This window comes from Aythya marila (genome assembly GCF_965140915.1).
Source record: "Aythya marila genome assembly, chromosome: 3".
Lineage (NCBI taxonomy): Eukaryota > Metazoa > Chordata > Aves > Anseriformes > Anatidae > Aythya > Aythya marila.
Window position 1 is genome coordinate 59,773,528 of NC_139044.1, and position 20,673 is coordinate 59,794,200.

Genomic DNA, 20,673 nt, shown 5'->3' on the forward strand with positions numbered 1-20,673 from the left:
TCCTGCCTTTGCAGTCTACTGTCATTTCCTCAGTTAATCATCATTGCCCCAAACCAGAAGCTTGCATGTTTACCCATTTGAAAATCCTTCTTCAGATCATTTTCTCTAATATGCAGAGACCATTTTAAGTTCTCATCTGACAAATACAGCTTTTTTCATGTGTGTGGAATCTCATAAATTAAGGATGCTATTCCAACAATCCTATTGTTGAAATTAAATACCATAAAGACATCAGTTTAGAAGGGATTATCTAATTACATTTATCTTCTAATGCTGCTTTGACTTTTTACTTAAATAGTTAGTATCACTCACGTAAGCAGTCAGCTGATTCCTTTCTTCCTCATCTTTCTTCAACTTACATTTAGTGGTAACCAAACACCAGTTCAGTGGGGAAGAAAGCACTGAAGAGTTTCTAACCCCTTGTTAGTTTTTATCAAAAACCTCTTTCCGTGATCACAGGGTCTATTAACTACAGCATATTATGCAGACATCTCACAAGCTGTGACAATAGCACATTTCCCATCTATGAAACCAAGCACCTCACAGACATTTAGCTACAAGACAGGTTAGCACTCAATGTAGAGGATTTATGCTCAAATTGTGAATATCAATTATATCAAATGTCACTGTGATACCTTAAATAATCTCCCCCCAAATTCTGGTTTCTCAGAGATTGAAAACTAAACACCAAACATTTAACAAATGTAGAAAGGACAGGAAAAAAAAAAGTTTATATATGCACCTGATGAACCAGCCCTACTTACAGGCAGATTCATATTTTAGAAGAGAAAGGATATCTAGAATAGCTAATCCTGTTCAAAACAAAATCCTCAGCAGGGAAACGAGTGCTGTGCCATCACTTGGTCCTGGCCATATTCCAGCAGCTTGCTGTACCATCAGAAGAAAGACTTTAATTGTAGAGCTATTCTAACAACTACACTGGCCCTGGACACACCTGGGAAAGTTCAGCAAATCCAACTGTGCACTGCTGGCCCAGGAGAGCACAACCTGATTAGAAAGACCTCAAAGAACATCATCCTTCAGCTAAAGTTTGCCAGATTGCAGGCAGTGACACTTTGATCATAATTTAAACTAGATGACTAGATGACTTAAACTAGTCCCTTTAGAGTAGTCCCTAATCTATTGCACTGGATGGAGGCAGGGAAGCAAGAGCAAGACACAGAGCAGCCTGTTTTCTGCAGCCTGAAGTAAAGAGCATTTCACATGCCTCCATGAGCTTCCCTGGGCTTATTAGGCCCACTTCAGCGTTCTGGCACCAAGAAAACCTTATTACCCAAATCCTACTCTGTGACAAGCCACATGTTCACAGCTGCTAAATCAGAATCTAGGCAGACATACTGGATCAGAGAACTACCCTCAGCTCAGCTCTCCAGGCTCTGTGCATGAAGCAGATTTGTCTCTGGGTAATTTAGGTTGGAAGTGCTATCTGGAGACCACCCAGTCCGTCCCAGTCCCTGGTAAAAGCAGGTCTCATCAAATCAGGTGGCTCAAGGAGGTTTTTTGTGAGCACTTTCACAGGATTCTTAAATTCTACCACCTCTGTGGGCAGCCTGTTCTAATATCTGACCATCCTGGTGGCAATAAATACACGCATGTTTTCAACACTTAACTGGAATTTCCCACATTGTCCTTTTTTATGTTGCTGTGCACCTCCAAGAGGAACATGGCTAGTCTTTTCTGTATCCTCCAAGGAGGTAGTTCTAGACAGCTATAAACTGTCATTTGCCTTCTCTTCTTAAGGGTGAATGGACCTTAAGGCTGAATGGGCCATTTCTTAGCCTCTCCTGATATGTCATGTGCATGAGTCACCATTTTGGTAGCCTTCCATGAACTCACCCTGGTATGTGTTGATCACCTATTTCAAGAGATTCTCTTTAATACATTCCAGAAGTCCCCTGATTTACTCATGCCCAGCCATGTTGCCCTTCCAGCACATATTATGGTGACTTAAGCTGCTCATGAGTGCAAAAACCTGCAATAGCAAAGCTTTCTACAGTTGCCTTAAGGCTGCCTGAGACTTTTTCTACTGCCTCTTCTTGATCAGATGATCAGTAGCAGACACCTCCTATAACATCACCAACACTGGCCTGTCCTCTGATCCTTACCTACAGGCTCCTCCTGGTTCATCATCTGTCTCAAGGCCAAGCTTTATGCGCTCAACTATCTGCAAAAAATATACTTAGCACTAAAGAATGAGACCAGAAGCAGGGTGACAAGGTATGTGGCTGACTGAGGCATCTGACTCCAGCAATCCCTACAGCACCAGAACCCCCTAAAGATACTGTGCTCGGTTAGACCCATTCCACCTCCACAAGGAATTTGGCAGCAATGTAATGACATCATACATCACTTCCTAAGCAGAATTTTATAAATGACTAAGCTTTTGCACAGCCCTGCAAAGTGCCTGTTTCTCCAGCTACAGAACTGAGTCCTCCCCAGCTTCAGGTGAAATTTGCATGACAATTGGTCTTAGTTCCATAGCTTTTAGCCACTTGTACAATCTAACAGCAATATTGGGCACAGAAGACATAGATATGCTTTAACAGATTAAAATCTTAGTCATCTAGTGCTTGCACAAGACCCAGAGTGAGTCTGCAGAAACAGCAGCAGCTGTTGCTGAGCTGTACTGAGATACATTGTCTGGACATCCCCAGCTGTCTGATTTTGAACTTGTTTTTAATTACACAGTCATGTAAAATTTCTTAAAAAAGCATGCCTTTAGACTACACACTGGGATGCATATGCATGCACCTTAATTGGATAGAAATATCTAGAAGGGAAAAAGACTATTGCATTTATTGGCACAGTTCTATTTTTGTTTGCTGAGAAGCTTAGAGTATGAAGAAAAAAAAAAAATCTATCACCTTTTCTAAGTAAGCCAAGTATCTAGGTACTTACCTGACAACAGAACAGTTAAGACAATGATGCATGGTAAGTATACTTGTAATACCGTGCATATAAACACTTAGTACAACTAAACATTCATAAACCATGAAGGACAAACCTTCTACCACCACATGAAATCTAGACAATCTTAAATATAAAACTGGATTGCACTGCAGGCTATACATCTGCCATTATCTAGGGTGAACAAATGCTTAGCAATATGCTGTGATGTTTACATACCCTCTGTATCTGCCAAACAGAGATTCACATATAACTTGGAGTATTTTGAATTTATGTAAACAACAAAAAAATCTATTCACCCAAACAGCTTCAGGTCTGCTTGAGCATTCAGGCTTATGACATCCATTTTATAATTTAGGTTTTGATTTAATGTGACTCAGATTCAGAGAGCACATCGATGAAGCTTAAACCATCTGGAGCATAGTTCTTACTATAATTTAAGCTTAGTTATAGATAAAGACAGAAAATATTTTCTAACATTTGCATAAGCAGGATTAGCTTCTTGATGACAACATCTTTGCACCCAGATCACAAATAATGCACACAACTAAGGACAGCAGCTCTTCTTTTTGTAATCTTTTTTCCTTGTAAAATTACTGGTATGTTTCAGGACCTACTGGCTAAAGCATAATCTCCATTTTAAAGCCATCCACAGGCTGTTTAACTAATACAGAGAATAATGGAACCAGTATTAAAACCAAAGGAAGTCTTCTAACTTAAAATCCTGGAACTGCTGGTACTAAGATGTACCATGAATTTACACTGTGTAAGCCACCAAGTAGCCAGCTTGGCAGCACTGGAACAGATTCAGAACACACACATTATTCTCTAGAACACTTCTACTTTCTTGATGTCTAGCTAGGAGATACCTACACATACAGCAGGTACTAGCAGTTTGCCACCTTCTAAGGTGGCTTCAGAATGTAAGCACCCATTTATAAGAACTCTGAGCACTTACAGCAGATCACATACTCAGATATCTCATTTGTGTTACAGGTTTCTCACACAGTGGGGAATCTCTCATGAGCATGCAAACACAAAAATATACTCTATATGAGAAACCAAGCCCCATGTAAGTCGACATGGGAAACCTTCAGACAGCAATGACAACAGGGCCCATCGTGCCTAGAATGGTTAGCTGTTGCATAAAGGGCAAACTTCCTTTCTGGCTCAGAAATGAAGACAGAAGTACAACATGAAGCTAGCAATCATATACATTTGCTAAGGGTAACCTCCTGACAAATTCCCCTTTCAGAAACATGAGGAAAAATGACTCAAGACCTCCTTCAAAACAGACGTTTTCTCAAATCCCAAGAAAAAACATGCTGGGATCTTGCTTTCTGTAAACTTCAAATTAACATGGGGAAGAGTCATGACTGTTTAACACAATTACTATATCAACTAAAATACATGGTGTAGCAGGAATTTTGGAGAATGGTAGAAACAATTCAGCTGAAGTGGCTTAAGCTGTAGGATGCAGACAAGAATTTCACAGTTATTCAATCTCCTAAACAGGCATGAGAGTCTGATGCCACATTCAGCACTAGCATGAGCCTTATCCTATCCACTGTAAGGAGACGGTCTCCAACAATTCTAGGCTTTTGCACTCAAAAAGGCTGTCCCCCATCACCCCACTCTCTTTGGCTAAATCCATGACTGTTTCTAAATCATTCAATTTTCTAACCTTTATGTCAGTAAACCATCTGAATTACACCAAGCAAGAAATAAAGATGGGTTAGAAGTGATAGATAAAGAGCATAGCCTCCAACACTGTTTAATTCAAGTACTGCTACAGTCAGTCAGTGAAACATTATGGAACCACTACTATTCAGTAAATGTTAAAGAAAAATAAAGCTTGTGTAGGAAGCAGAAAACGAAGAGTAGGGAAAGAACATAGTCAAGGAAGCTAATCTGTACTTTGGTATAATGCCTTTGATTTGCCATTACAAATCAAAGTAATTTTAAGAAATCTAAAGTGTTAAGAAATCTTATGAAAAACTATTTTATTCGAGTGCGAAAGCCCATTTACACCCAATGAACACAGAAGATATCACAAAGACAGTTTCTTAGATTTTGCATGACAATAAAGTGTTTTGTTCTGTTTTTTAATGAAAAAAAAAAAAAAAAAAAAAGTTCTTTATTACCAGCCAGTAGGTCTGCAGAAGCTGAGGAACTAGAAGTGGCCTGGGCTGCAGGCTGGGGTTCAGGAGTACTACTTCCAAAAGCATCTAAAAGAAATTCCAAAAGGCAAAGAGTTCAAAATTAAATGCATAAATTCGTCACTTATTTTAAACAAGAGATGACATAGGATAACCATTTCATTCATCAGAAGAAGAAAATGAAAGTGCTTGACCATCTTTATTGCAGAGCAGTATCATGGAAGCAAAGCTCAGGTGGAAAAAAGGAGATGCAACAAAGTAGTGCTTCAAAAATAGCTGTTTTTTCTATAGGGAAGAATAGCACTAAAGAGGATGAGATATTAGGTCAGAGAAGCTTGTAAGTCCTTTTATTTAGGCATCTTCTCAGAAAACCCATAAAAACAGCATTCTAGGCTAGAGGGTTAACCTCTGATCTGACGCGTTCACCTCCAGAGTTTGGAGTAATTCCAGACAGAATTTACTGACTAACATTAAGTCTTTTCAGATGGATATTTCATTAATGTTTAGAAATTCAACACCTGTAAGTAACATTCATTTTCTACAGCACTTCTAAAGCTGGTTGTGCTCATCCTAATTTCCACCTTGTCAAATCTAAAAAAGATCCTGTAATTCGGCTCTCTGGTTTGAGACAAGTCACCCTTAAATCTTTAGCTGCTTTGAGAAACGGAACTGACAGAAAACAATGTGAAAGTGCAGAGCTCCAAAGAACAAGGAAGAAAAAACAAAACACATAACATACTTTCATCAGACCTCTGAGGAGAAGTGTCATACATGCATTGACTGCAGACAAACTGGCAAACTTAAGAACAACAAAATGGCAACAATGACAGCTCATTTGCAGTTCATTATTTTGCAATACGAAGAACTGGACATGTTATTCTTAGCTGTAATGCCAGACAGAAAAGCTGTAAGAAGGGAAAACTGCAGCTTTAGAAAAGCGCAAAGGTAATTGAGATGAAGTGATTCAACTCTGAAGTGGTGAGGAAAGAAAAATACCCACCACCAAATAGGTCAATCACACCTGAAGAATCCACCTTTGCTGGAGAGGCAGTGGGTAGAGGAGAGGGGGCTGCAAATGCATCCACTGCAGTAAGCACAGGATAAATAATATTTAGTATCAGCAAGGCAACAATGATAGCTAAATATTTCAAAGCCACGTGGGCTTTATCAGAGAGAATCATGGGATACATAAATTCAGGTAACGGTCTGCAGAACTGCAAAGTTTCTCACACAGCAACTGAACACTAGAGTACTTTAAAGAGTTGTTTATTACTAACTTTCTTATTCCTACATGAGGATATACTCTCTCAACAGCCACATCACTTACTTGACATAAGTGTCAGCTACTTCATGATCCACATCTTTAACAAGTGCTAATCGTGTGACGAAAGTGTCAACAAACCCACAACTTAGTTTTTTAGCTTAAAGATGTAAATTGACAATAAGTCTTATTTTTCACTCTTGAGGGGAAAAAAAAATCAAAACCATAAGCCTGTGAAAACAAGCACTCACCAGATAAGAGATCAGCAGTGAGAGAACTCTCAGGCACAGGAGAAGCTCCATGCGGTGGAGATGAAAAAGCATCTTCCAGAAATGAAAGAAAAAACAAGAAGAAGTTAAGTATCATTCAATCAGTTTACACTATTACAAGGCATCAAAGCAGCAGGGTATTTGAAGATTTCTCTCTTTACCTGTACCAAAGAGATCTATGCTAGGAGTAGCATCAGGTTTAGGTGCTGCAGGTGCATCAGGGACAGACTCAAATAAATCTAAGACCAAGAACATAACACGTCTTTAACTCATTTTTGAAAGGCAGGACTGAAAGTGAACTTTCAAATTTTGCACAGCATCTTTGGAGTTAATAGGCTCTCTGGTTTGAAAGCCTAGCACATGCATGCACGCAACAATTTGTTAGTTCAATACTCCTGACAGATTAATCCACCAAAGAGTTAAAAACAATATTACCACCAAAGATATCTAGAGCAGGAGGAGCGGAGGTGGTGGCGGTAGCAGAGGTGGTGGCAGTAGTGGTAGTGGCAGTAGCTGTAGTAGCAGTAGCGGCAGCAGCAACAGCAGCAGCTGGAGAAGGAGTTGTTGCAGGAGCTGGAGTGGCTGCACTAGTTGTAGGGGTAACTACAGGAACAGCAGTCTCTGTTGGCTTCATAGCAAAGAGGTCCAGCTCGGGAGCAGCCTCTGCACTACCTTCGGATGGGGCAAAGGGGTCTTGTAAAAAGGAGAGGGGAAATATATGTGTATGCATACTTAGGATTAGTGAGGGAGGAAGTCAAAATCAAAGCAACTATCAGCTATGCACATACTGCAAATACACTCACGTACACAGATGAGGTTGCTCTAACATCTAGCCTACTTATCCAAACACGTTACTTATGTTTTTCCAAAATAAAGACCATCTGAAAGGCTGAGCAGTCTAGTTACTAAAGGGCAGAACTTTCAAAGGCTGTTTGACAAGGCCAAAACAGAAAGATGATGAAAGTACATCTAGTTTAACAGGTTACTGCTCACAAAAGTCAGCACTGCCAGAATAATTTATTAGCACTACTGAACAAGCACAAAGGTATTGGAACTCAGAAACAGGCCATTTTGGTAAGCATGCTCTTCAGTCTAAGTTTATTTTTTGACCAATTGCAAGCACTAAAAAAATTTCAGAAAAACACACTGCCATGTAGTTTAAGGAAAACAAAACAAAACAAAACCAAGACAGCAAAGCAAGAGACCATCTAATGACATAAAACCCACCATTTCCTGAACATGCATCAAGAGCTGCTGCTACAGGGGTTGGGGTAGCTGGTGCTGCTGCCCCTTCTGTTGCTGCAGGGGCTTCCCCAGGAGAAGCTGCAAAGGCATCTTGGGTGCAGTTTTAGGACAGAAATTAAAAGAAAAAAGGATAAAGAGAAGAAAAATATAGTAAAAGAACCAAGTTAAATTGCACAGGTAGATCCCCTTATACAACATGAATGTTACTCTGACAGCAAGGCAAGTCATGCAGCACATATGCTTTTTCTCCCCTAACCCCACACAAGCAGGTTCTAGACAGGGTTTGAAGAAGGAACTTCTCTGTTGCCTGAAGTACAGCAAGTGTAAAAGACATTATTCTCATTGTATAAGGGTTCAGAGCATCATGGTCATGGACTACACAAAATTAACTAACGAAGAAAGAGCAGAGGTATGGCAGTAAGTTAGTGTTAATAACAACACTGAAATTTCATGCTCAAAGCCCACAGTATGTGTGGTTAATCTGTGCTGAAATTTACTTGCATAGTGCTCTGCACACTTCAGCGCTGTTATGAATAACAATCCAATTATATTGGAAGAGATCTGTGGCTAACATTTCTGACTTTTAAGTCAAGTCAGTCATGCAACATCTGAAAAATTGAACTTACTTTTTTCTTAACAGTATTGCAATAGGATCTTTCTGAAGTCAGAAAGACTGATTCATAGGTTATATTTACTCAGCTTGCTTCTGACAGACCCAGAATTTCATCTTCACTACTGGCTAGCCATACTTAGTCTCTCCTTCTTTGAGGATCTAAGGCCAACCAGCCCAGTCAAGTCAGGGAAAACAACTACTTTGGGGTTTTGGAATGACTTGCTCAAGTTTTGTTTGACTTACTTTTTGTATGCCAGTTGCTAATCGGAATGCTTAAACTTCAAGCTCTGAACTTTTACAACATTATTCCTGGGTTTAAACCACCATCTGTAGCTCTTAATTCCATGGAGTAGTCCTAATGGGCACTTCCATTTGGACTATCCTTGTAAACAAGCACTTTCTTCACAAACAAGATGGTACAATTAAGATTAAATGGTTTAAGATGCTCTCATAAAGGCCGTTTTTCTACTGCTACAAAGTTAGCAAGTTAAAAAAAATATGTTGGGGAATACTGCAATTGCAGTATCAAACTAGCATAGGAAAAAGCTTAACATGCTTTAACTGGAGTATCAATTTTAAAATGAAAACAAACATTTTAAAAACTAGTTTGCACCAGTTAATCTAAAAAGCTCAAAAGAACATGCACTGGAACTTCAACAGAAGAGATCAAAGCCAACTATTCTTGTACAATAGAATTGAAATGAGTTAGTAGCAAAAAAAAAAAAAAAAAAAAAGAGGCCTGCTAATAAGCCATTTCAAATACAATTCTATTTTTCAGGTATCAGGGTTCAATAACAAAACTGGATGGCAGTTGTCCAAGTAAAAATAATTAGCCAAAAGTCACCTTGTTGTATGCATACCAGGCACTAGCACATACCCCATAGAAGAAATTCAACACAGAATTGGACTGAAGAGTTTTGAATTGTACAACTTCAGAATTTGATAATAGTTGTGTGTTTATTCTACCCTGGTAGCTTTCACATGGAACATCACCCTGGGTTCTTTCAAAAGAACATAATTCTAGCTACACATGCCTGTAGACCAACAACACAGAAGTCAGTAGACAGTAGTTAATTATTTCCCAGCATGAGGGAACAGACTCAGTATTTTCTATGAAGAGGGATTTCAGAATGCACAGAGGTAGTAACAACTTCGATGGTGGGATGACTTCAGCCTCAGATCAACACCTGTTCCTGGCACAATGTAGACTAAAGTTCCATGTGCAATATCCTCAACAATTCAGATACACATGAATTGCTCCCAGCTCACAGACAGAAAGGAACAGCTAACCTGATACAGGCTTTACTATCTATTGCTAGTTCTTAATAGGGTTACAGTATTATTTTATTTATCATTGCACTGGGGTTAAATGGCAGGTGGTGAAAACACCAGAAGCTCATAATGGAATTTAAAAGAAAAACTGCATATTAGGAACTTCAAATGTTAGTTACACTGAGAAGTTCAGGGGACTTCTGAGTGTAGAGACAGATCACAGAATTACACAATCACAGAATGGCAGAGGTGGGAAGGGACCTCTGAAGATCATCTACTCCAATGCCCCTGCTGAGCAGGATCTCCTAGAGCATGTTGCACAGGATGGCATCCAGGCAGGGTTTGGGTATCTCCAGAGAGGGAGACTCCACAACCTCTCTGGGCAACCTGTCCCAGTGCCCTGTCACCCTCACACCAAAGAAGTACCTTCACATATCCAGATGGAACCTCCTGTGCTTCAGTTGGGGCCCATTGACTCTCGTTTTGTCCCTGAGCACAACTAAAAAAGACTGGCTCCATCCTCTCAACACCCTCCCCTCAGATATTTATACACATTGCTGAGGTCTCGCCTCAGTCTTCTCTTTTCCAGGCTAAACAGGCCCTGCTCTCTCAGCCTGTCCTCATACAACAGGTGCTCTAGTCTTCTCATCAATGTCATACCCCTCCTCTGGACTCGCTCCAGTAACTCCATGTCCTTCTGGTACTGGGGAGCCCAGAACTAGACACAATGCTCCAGGTGTGGCCTCAGCAGGGCTTAGCAGAGGGGCAGGAGCACCTCTCTTGGCCTGCTGGCAACACTCTTCTGAATGCAGCCCAGAATACCGTTGGCCTTCTTGGCCACAAGTGCACATTGCTGGCTCATGGACCCAGACTCCCAGGTCCCTCTCTGCAGAGCTGTTCTCCAGCAGGTCAGCCCCAGCCTGTACTGGTGCTTGGGGTTATTTCTCCCTAGGTGCAGGACCCTGCACTTGCTCTTGTTGAACTTAATGAGGTTCCTCTTGGCCCATCCCTCCAGCCAGTCAAGGTCTCTCTGAATGGCAGCACAACCTGAATAGGTGGCACTACAAAGCACAGTTAAAACAAAAGGTTTTAGATATGTGCCTCCCAAAATATGCTGTAGAGTTAATGCTTATTGAGACCTTTATAGCCTTTTGAAAAATTCTGCTGTACCTGCACATATATTTTCTGTAAAAGTCTGGCACCACATGCAGAGATGGATACAACACATCATGATGCATATAACATATCACAGAGATGGATGAAGCACATCAACAGTGTCCAAAAATACTGTGTCTGAATTCTACTATTGAAATACAGGGCATATCAAGACATTTCTTTTATCTTTAGACTTCTCCCTCTCAGGAATGATTCCACTTGCACTTTGAAAACTGCCTGTAGACCAGGAATTCTTCACATTGGACATGTTAACTGAAAGCTTGCCCATTGTTCAGACTGACTTTTGCAAAAAGCTACGCTGAATTAATCCTGCATTTCTCATCTACTTTCCAAGTCTATGTTAGGTGAAGATGTAATGTTGAACTTCTGTTCTTCCTAAAGTCAAAGTCCAGCCACAGGTAGCATACAGGCTACCTACCAGCTAAAGCATCAGTGATAACATGCAAGAGAAAAACAGTCAACATTAATTCCTGCAGTTTTCTCTTTTGATACTTCCAGCTTATTTGCTGCTTTTTTTTTCTTTTCTTTTTTTTTTTTTCTGTATCTTTCAGTTTCTTTTTCTTCCCTTGTCGCTCCTTGCAGACTCTACATTCTTTCACCTGAGATCACTGTTCTTGATCCTTCCTGTACTGCACCTCACCACCGAGTGTAAAGCAACTAAAAACTGTCAAGCCACAAAAAGTTAAAATCACCTGGCGACTACATCTCCAGTTTCTGTCAGACCTTGCAGGTCTAATACCTGTTTATCAAGGTTAAGAATGAATGTCCCAAGACAGCAAAAGTGTCTGCCCAAGAAGTGCCACTTCTTGTGATTAGTAGTCTTAAAGTAACAAGGAATGTTAGTATTGGGCATTACTTACAGCACAGGAACCTTCAGGGATGAAAAACAAAGAAACAGAAAACATGAGTAGAGAAATGGAAGCCCAATATGGACTCCATGATTTTAAAAGGTTCAGTCCTGTGAGTGTCTCGAAGGTACTGCGTAAGAATCTTCACTGCTGAGCATACTCAAATCTTCCTTTGAAAGATTTAGAAGTTTCTAGAAGTTTCCAAATCTAGAAATTTGATGCTATTGTGAATAATAAAAACTTTACTTTTTCCTGTAGTGTTCCAGGAAAGAGTCAGTATTCATTTAATCATAATTCTAATCCAGTTGCAAGTTTACACTGATTTCTAGCTATTTAACTACAGATTATTTATTTTTAAGGTCATATAAATCTATTCTAAATTAACAATACAATTTGAAAGTGTAGTATCTAAGACTGGCTTACCCCCCACAGTCTACAGAACAGAAGTATGCACCACACACTATGCATCTGAGTGGGTGCTCATGAGTACAAGCCTTGATTTCTGTGAGTAACCAATGCCAGATTCAATCTTGTTCTTAGCAGTGTCCTGAACTGCTGCCTAGGTTAAAATTGCTTTTGAACTGCCTGATTCTGTGGCATTGGATTCTTTTCCATCCTTTTAAAACAAGGTATTCAGTAACAGTTCTACTCCTTCCTCACAGCTTCTCAGCAATTTTACTGGATGTATCCTGAAGGCATCTGTTGATACCAAACCTAAACAAAACTTTTAACTACGAACTACTAGTCTTTAGGAAATACCTTTGCTGTAAGACAGTTTGTATATGAGACCTCTCCAGCACTCCTATCACTGGAAACAATAGGTAAACACACCCACACAGAGAACATACAGTAAATTTCTGGAATGAAGTTCTGATACCAAGTAAGTTATTACTAATTCTTACATACACTGTCCCATGGGAAGTACACTTCACAGAAAGAGACAAGTAGAAAAATACAGGGTTACTGCGTGATCTTAAATATGTTAGTAGTTTGTAATTTGGAAGATTTTTCCATTAACCTGGGCTGGTACCATGTTGAAAAGAAACAGTAATTTTTGACTTGCCATTGAGAAAACTCCTGCTTCATTAGACAAGAAAGCTGACAATGTATGGGGGAGTGGGATGATCCTTATTCTTACTTGAGTTTAGCAGCTATCATTAGAGACTAAAAGAGCATATCAAAAACAAAGGAAAATGTTTCCTATACATTAGTCTTATAGTTAGTATTTAGTACAAGTTCATTACCACTTCAATTTACTGTTATGCTGTGCAAACTAAAAACACAGATTCAAGAGTACAGAAATAGAGTAATTTCATCTGGTTCAGTATTATATTTACAGGAAAAATCCTAATGAAATAAGAGCTCAAGCATGGTATGTAATAAAGATGCAGGAAGCTGCCACGTCCACCTTCTGCAGTGCAATAGCTATTTTTCCAGAAATCATAGTTACTGAATAATGTGGAAAAAATACCTGTTTAACCCTGCACAGACCTGCAAGCTAATGTTCTTAGCTGTTCACCATAAGATACCTTAGTCTTAAGTGTATACATTTTTCCATTTCCAGACAGTTGGGCATAAGCAAAGGACTCTACTAGCTAATATCACAGCAAACCAAAAGGTAGTTAACATTTCCAGTTCCATCTAGTAGCCAACATGCATGCATCTCTGGTAGAGTTAAATCAGAGGCCTTGTTTCAAATAGCTGAACTCATCTTGGTTCATCTACCTCATGAGTTGGTGCAGAGTACTAGAGCAACCAAACTAACCTCCAAAGAGATCCACTTCAGCAGTGGCAGCAGTAATAGTTGTAGTTGTAGCAGCAGCAGCTGAAGTAGTTGTAGTATCAGTAGTTGCAGCAGTAGTTGCACTAGGCTCTGGGGCAAATGGATCTGAAATCTGTGGCTCAGAGGTAACACCGGAAAGTGCAGCCAGATTATCTATATGCAACCACATAATGAAGATCAAACAGGAAAAGTAAGGGGAAGAGGGAGAGAGACCACAAACACTCAACTGCAAAAAATAAGTCAGAGCTCCAAATAAGGAGTCTTAACATTCAGAAGTCTTAGAAATAAAAAATACTACTCACCCTCTCCCAAGAGATCTAGCGATTGTCCATTAAAATGACAGCAGTATAAAGAAACAGACCAATTAGTAGAACTGCCAGACTGAAGATGTTCATTAGCCATAAGTTTATTCTCTAAGTGGTATGTCTAGTTTAAACAGTTTCACAAATGCACTTGATTTTCTAACATTCAAAGTTTTTCAAAATTATTGTTACATGACAAAGTTCTTTCTGTTTAATATCTCTGTCCATATCAGAACTGGTGCATAAATTCCATGTATTCGATAAATTCATATCTAATTACCAAGTTATTCACATACAAGTAGCATTTTTCACTGTTTCATTACAGCTGATTTTCTGTATTTTACCCTGCAACAGAGTGGACCAAGTAGTAACCTATAAGAGCTGACAGGAAGGTCTCTTACCTTTCACTATGCCAGGGCAGAGCAAAAACCCCATTCTTTAGAGCACTCAGTTCAACACTATACAAGTTCTCCCCTTCTCCTCTCCTCAAACTTGTGTTTGGCTTAGCAGTGCAAGAGTAGCACCAGAAGTTGACAGGCTTCTTTAAAGTTTATAAGTAGCTAACATCCCAGAAGAGCAATGACAATTTTAAATGCAAGCCCACTGGCCTAACTAAACACAGATTCAAGATTCTCACCAAATAAAAGTTTATTTGGGTACAGCAAGGCCCAGTGAACCCCAGTGCTCATATTAAGTATAATAAACCATCAGAAGTAATTGAATTCAACAGAAATCAGTAAACAAACAAACAAACAAACAAACTATTATGCTATTAGCAAAATAAACTTAGATACCAGAGAATCACAAGACAATTCTGTTTAGTTGTAAGTATTTGCTAGATCAGAGTAATCAGTTAGCAGTCAAAGTTAATGTTAGTTATTAGAAATAAAATCTGGCTTATTGTTTTGACCCACATATCAGCACTCAAACCCTTCACAAACCTGGCACCAAGACCATTGCATTTGGACAGGTAACAGTTGGTAAATACAGTCTCAAGTTACTTCAGGAAACAAATCATTGTATCCCTACTGCTCAAAAGTATATTCTGAAAGGCAGACTGGTTGAGGTTCTTGTACTTGACTGACTGACTTGTGGGAAAAATAAAAAAAAAGTCATGGTATAGAAGAGCAGCTACTCTTTGAGGGTTTTTCCTACATTTGTGATGGAAGAAGCATATTATGCACAAACAACCACCCTTGTTAACACTTGCTATGAGGACTATGAGTTACTGACAGCATAATCAGGCTAGCTGTGTCCCAACTTTGGTTCCTTAATCAACTTTACAGAAGCCAATGAGCATCTTTGGTAATAGACTTCTATAATTTAAAGTCCTCTAAGACCAGTCAGATTATTGAGCCCAAAGGCAAGCATAGGAAATTTTGCCTATAAAACAAAACCAAAACCAGAACACACACACATAAAAACAACCAAGAAAACCCTACATGCTGTAAAAATGTGAGAAAACTTGGCAGTTTGTCCCTGTTTACTAACCACTAGCTCAAAATTGCTCCTAGACTCACTGTACATCTAACAGGGTCATGGGTTCATCTGATCCATACTGAACAGCCAGCGCACAGTCTAGATGTTTATGTAGGAAGCAAAATGCTTTGAGCAAGCAGAGGTTAATCTTCGTAAATTTGTCTTTATTTTACAGTACTTGTTAAAAAGGGACCAAGAAACCACATGCATGCATTTTAGTAATTGGTTCTTTGAGAAAGCTATATTTGAGACTTACTTCACAAGGTAAGCTACATCAAAATACCATTCTAAAAGAGTGCAACAGTATATTAAAAATGCAGCAGCACTCTGGTATCTCATTACTGCACACCAGGTGGACGCCTCACAGCTAGACTTGAAATAAACAGCTGTTGGCAAACTTCTACTTTCAATAGCTTACTCTTCAACATATTTTTGTTACCCAGTTATGTTATAGATCATAATGAAGTGAAATTACAATTATCCAGCACAACAACGTGTAGTTACTCTTAATATGGGAAGAACTAAAACCTATGTTTTATTGTGTAGTTAATATTAAAGTAAGAATACTGCTATCAAATCCATGTTCTAAGATAAACTGCAAGGTAGTTCAAAGTAGTTCAAGTCAATTTGCTTTTATATCTGAGAGACATCTTGCAAGGGTACAAAAAGTACAGCAGGTTGAATTCTGTAATACCACAGCCTAACCTGCCTGCCAAATGCTTACCTTGCAGTATGCTGCAAGCAGCTTATTACCCTACCTTGATCTTGTACTGTTACCACGGAAGTGTAGGTTTCACAAGTTGCAGCTTATTTGCTAGACAACTTGTGTTGTACTCAGAAATATACAGGGTATACAACAGAATATACAGTGTACTGTATATACTAGTAAATATGAACCTACACTGAGACTAAGATTGAGAAAGAAGAATTGTTTATTAGGGACAACCTGAATTTCTGAGGCTTATGTGATATTCAAAGTGCCAGTTTGATGCTGCCTCTTGAAATATTTGGTATTTATATCCTCCTAGCTATTCTGAACTACAGCGATTTTTCTAGCTTCCTCCTCTTACTACTACTGTCTCACAAGTTCCCACATTAACTTTCTGTGTGTGAACGGTTTTGCAGATAAGGAAGAAGCTAAGGTACCAAGGAACCTACTGTTACACTTCCTCACAAATATCCTGCGTGGAAGTGAACATGAGGTCGCCTAGTCCAGCCTCCTGCTCAGAGGAAGGAAGAACCAGCCAACCAACTCTGAAACTGCAATGTGTTGCTGTTACCCCTCATTATAATCAATTATCATTGCTAAGAAAACTCTGGCTCCACTTTGTAAGTTCCCTTCAAGTAGTTGTAGGCCACTGTCATAAATCCTCTTTAACCTCCTCTTTGCTGGACCACAGAGGCCCAGCTCCCTCAGCCTCTCTTCTCTGTGAGGAGAAAAAATTCTTTGTTTTACATCTCTGGATAGCCCCCTACCAAGACCCTCCACAGTTTTTCAAAAGTCTCCCTTGACTGCAAGAGTTCAAAACTGGACACAGTATTCCAGATGTGGCTTCACCTGCACTAATTAGAAGGTTCTGTAATATTTACGAGAGTGTACCATTTTGAATAAATGAATAAATAAAACCTCTTAGGCTCAAAGGTTTCCTCATTATCAAATAAAATACGAATGGAAGTTTTTGTATTTTCACAACAAATCAATTCCAAATCTCAATTTATTCTTGTCTGACACGGTCTTTGGCAATTATTTAGAAAGTTTTTTTGTGTGTGTGTGTGTTTTTGTTTTTGTTTTTTTTTTTTTTAAGTAAGATTCCAGTGTGGTAACAGGTCATCCATAACTGGACTCCTGCCATCAGCAAAGCAGACAGATTTGAAGCTTACTAAGTAACCAAAATGCTGAAAAATAAGTCTGAAGTATACTTGATGAGGTTAGTAATAATCCTGGCCAAAGGAAAAAAAAATTGCTGTCCTTTTCTGTTGTGCAATAAGACAACTAGACGTATTACTGAGCAATTTTTAAGTTTTCAGTAGTTCAAAAGAATACACATACAACACTTCTTCTAAATATATCTACTCTCCAAAGTCTAGGTGTTTTGTCCAGAAACATGAAACAGATTGTCAGCTGTCAATTGTAATGTGAATCAATATTTTAAAATGTTAATGGATACTTATTCTGAATGAGCAACTGCTTGGAAGTAAAAAAAAAAAAAAAAAAAAAAAAAAAAAAAAAAAAAAGTGTTAGCCAAGAAACCTGAGTTCTTCTGAAATGGCTCAGAAAAGCTTGTGTTCTTGTACCTGGGGATGTCAGAGAAGGACAACAGTGGTAACTACCAGCTGCTAAGGCATAACTACAGAGAAAATAAGTAGGATGCTACCAAAAATCATGGAATAATTAGTCCCAGACCTCCTAGGAGAGGTGACCCTGTGGTCTTGTTTTCTGTATAAGATTGCATTTCAGTTAATAAAACTGACACTTCTGAGAAAAAAAAAAAAAATCAACAGATTAAATATGAATATGCAAAGCATGGTCTACATGACAACCATCACTACACTTTCATAATGAGGTTGCTGAGAGACAATGTCATTTTTAATGAGCTAAAGATGAGAACAGAAACAGGGTATGCAGAAGTCACTAGTACCCAGCATTAGCATTCATAATGGAATCAGCATGACTCAGTGTAGCATTCCTACCGTAAGAAGGCTAATGAGTTCATTAAGCTGCCACACAAGAGAAGATCTAAGACTGCACCACCATGGGTTTACAACTATACTACTTAAATCATCATTAATTGGCCTGATTCCTTGTCCTCATAGGAGAGAAGTGAACATTGCCTACATTTATTGTGGTCCTCTTCACTGCATCAGCTGGTAATGTTGTCTAGAACAGACACAGTTCTGTGTGCGCTGCACCACAGAGTTTAGATTCCAGAAAACTGGTTCCAATTTGAAGACAGTTAGCCCTCTACTTCTATTTTCATTTTATAGCTCTAAACAGAAAAAGAAGTTTTTCAATTGTTGAAAATTGAAGTTCAATTGAAGGGATGTCTATATTAAGCGATGTCAGAGGTAACTGCACTTGCAGCAGAATCATTTACCACTGTTGGCATGCACAGCCTGTTAGACACATTTTTGCTTTAAAAGATATTTTTGGTTCTTCCCCTACTGGTCTGTGGGCTTTGCTTTATGAATGGAAGAGCTGATGTCTGCCCACACTTTGCCAATAGGCACGTGAACAGTTCTAATTCTACTTCCCCAACTATTTTAAAGTGTCTACCCTACCTGTTCACCTTCAGCCATTCCCTTCCTGCTCACGTTTAGCTACATAATCCTGCCCTCCCCCCAGCTTTGCAGTCAGGTCTTCATAAGCAGCTTATACTATTATGCATATCCCTAGAAAAAGGAGTAGTCCTGTTCTGCAAAGGAATGCCTGCCTGTCAGGTCAGCAGAACCCAGAGAGTGAGCTGGGAACATCCTGTGCTAGTACAGAAAGGGATAGGTTTCAGTTCAGCCAGCCAAGCAAGAAAAGGGAGATAGCAAAAAGAGTTGCTGATAGCCAGTTTTCTCTACCTCCCCATGAAGTTGCTCCAGCAGGGGCTGCTGGAGCCGCTTGCCCAGCAGCGGCAAAATCTGGCTGAAGATCCAGGAGATCACTGGATGGTTTGGAAGAGCTGCCAAGAAAGGAAGAGATATTAAATACTGGCATAATTTTTCTATTACAATCAAGTTTAAAAAAGAAAATCATGACTAGATTTTAGGAATCTTAGAATTCAGGAATTAGATTGTTTAAAGCCATTCTTAGATTGGATGACCAACAGAACCATTAAGATACATATATATATATATATATATATATATATATATTTCACGGCATCAGAGCAGTGGTCATGAACATGTGCACTACAATAACTGCCAAAGAACACATTACATCTTCAGATAGGATCGTAAGTTATTTACATTACTTGATAATGACATTCTGATTTATTAGATACCACTAAACTGTGACAATCCTAGAAAACAAGCACATCATCAGAAAGACATGCTCACAAAATTCCAGGTGTTTCCTAAGTATGGACATTTTAGGTTGGATATTATGAAAAAATTCTTCTCAGAAAGAGTGGTTAGATATTGGAATAGGTTGCCCAGGGAAGCGGTGGAGTCACCATCCCTGGAGGTGTTTAAGGAAAGGATAGATGTAGTATTTAGGGACATGGTTTAGTGGGCAACATTGGTGGTAGGTGAACAGCTGAAATAGATGATCTTAGAGGGCTTTTCCAACCATAATGATTCTATAATTCTATTCTTCTACAGGGGAAGTAATTGCTGCAATTTAAAATAGCTCTATTCTACTTCAATACTTCACCATGACATGTCAGAAAACAAGACACCTGCATTTCCAGACAATAAATAAACATCAGGTAGAATGAATTTGGTAAGACTTTAGTGGCTTAAGCCAGCTGGATATTTCCTTAGGAAACAAGGTCTTTTTAGTTAAAACATTTAAATAATAAACTGTAGAATCTCTTTCTTCAATGAAGCATTTCAACTTGACATTTAAATCAAGTTAGTCACATCTTCATACTTTTGGTTCGGGCTTACAACTTTTACATGTTTAGAGTTCTTTCTTTTGTGCTCATTACAATGAACAGTAGTGGTTTGTTCTGACTTGAACAAACTTGAAAGTATAGGTCAGAATTTCTCTTTGACCAAACTTGAATGTTGATTTCTGATTTCAGCCTCTCAAAATTCATTTCATTTTTATGTGTTTTATTAACTAATTTGAACAGAAAGAAAAAGAAATCTTAATTCAGGAATTTTAGAAACAGTACTGAAGGTCAAAGACCCCTTTGAATTTGTATATTACTTCAGTTTATTTGATTACGATTTTATGTTGTTATATTAAGAATTATACAACATCACTACTATACTGAAAGCAAATACGAGTAGACACAAACTCAGCGTGATTTTTGTTTATTTGGCTTTTGTTTGTTTGAGTTCATTTGTGACCTAGACTGCCAGAATTATCTGCTACATTTAATATTGTTGTAAAGTAAGCAAAATCTTGCAGGCAAGTCTCCTGTTACAAGTGTGACTTTGGCACCTACATCAAGTGCAGTAACTCAAATATCCTTTTCAATTTACCTGACTGGAGCAGCTGTAGATGAAGTTGCAAAAAGATCAACTGGAGGAGATGTATCGATACTTTTTGCTGGAGTAGAATTGGGAGATGTAACAGTTGTAGCTGGAGAAGACTGGAGAAATATTTTAAACACACATTCAATATACCAGTATTTTTCTACAAACAACTTATTCACAGATTCACATACTTAAAAAGCCCAAT

General features: G+C 38.8%; 1 protein-coding gene across 12 annotated transcripts in view; it reads right to left on the reverse strand.

The window, feature by feature from the left end:
- The window catches only part of SNAP91 (synaptosome associated protein 91), a 71,603-nt gene that overhangs the window by 14,344 nt on the left and 36,586 nt on the right, over window positions 1-20,673 (reverse strand). For 5 of the 12 annotated variants that reach the window (XM_082757834.1, XM_082757835.1, XM_082757837.1 and 2 more), the window contains exons 12-19: window positions 20,475-20,584; window positions 18,903-19,003; window positions 13,857-13,871; window positions 13,537-13,707; window positions 6,779-6,856; window positions 6,600-6,671; window positions 6,088-6,171; window positions 5,073-5,156 (exon numbers count right to left, since the gene is read on the reverse strand). In XM_082757834.1, the coding sequence (XP_082613960.1) occupies window positions 5,073-5,156; window positions 6,088-6,171; window positions 6,600-6,671; window positions 6,779-6,856; window positions 13,537-13,707; window positions 13,857-13,871; window positions 18,903-19,003; window positions 20,475-20,584 (715 nt within the window). Of the gene's footprint in view, window positions 1-5,072; window positions 5,157-6,087; window positions 6,172-6,599; window positions 6,672-6,778; window positions 6,857-7,052; window positions 7,311-7,844; window positions 7,953-13,536; window positions 13,708-13,856; window positions 13,872-18,902; window positions 19,004-20,474; window positions 20,585-20,673 lie in introns of all 12 variants that reach the window. The other 7 variants (XM_082757840.1, XM_082757839.1, XM_082757833.1 and 4 more) reach the window with 6 other exon arrangements.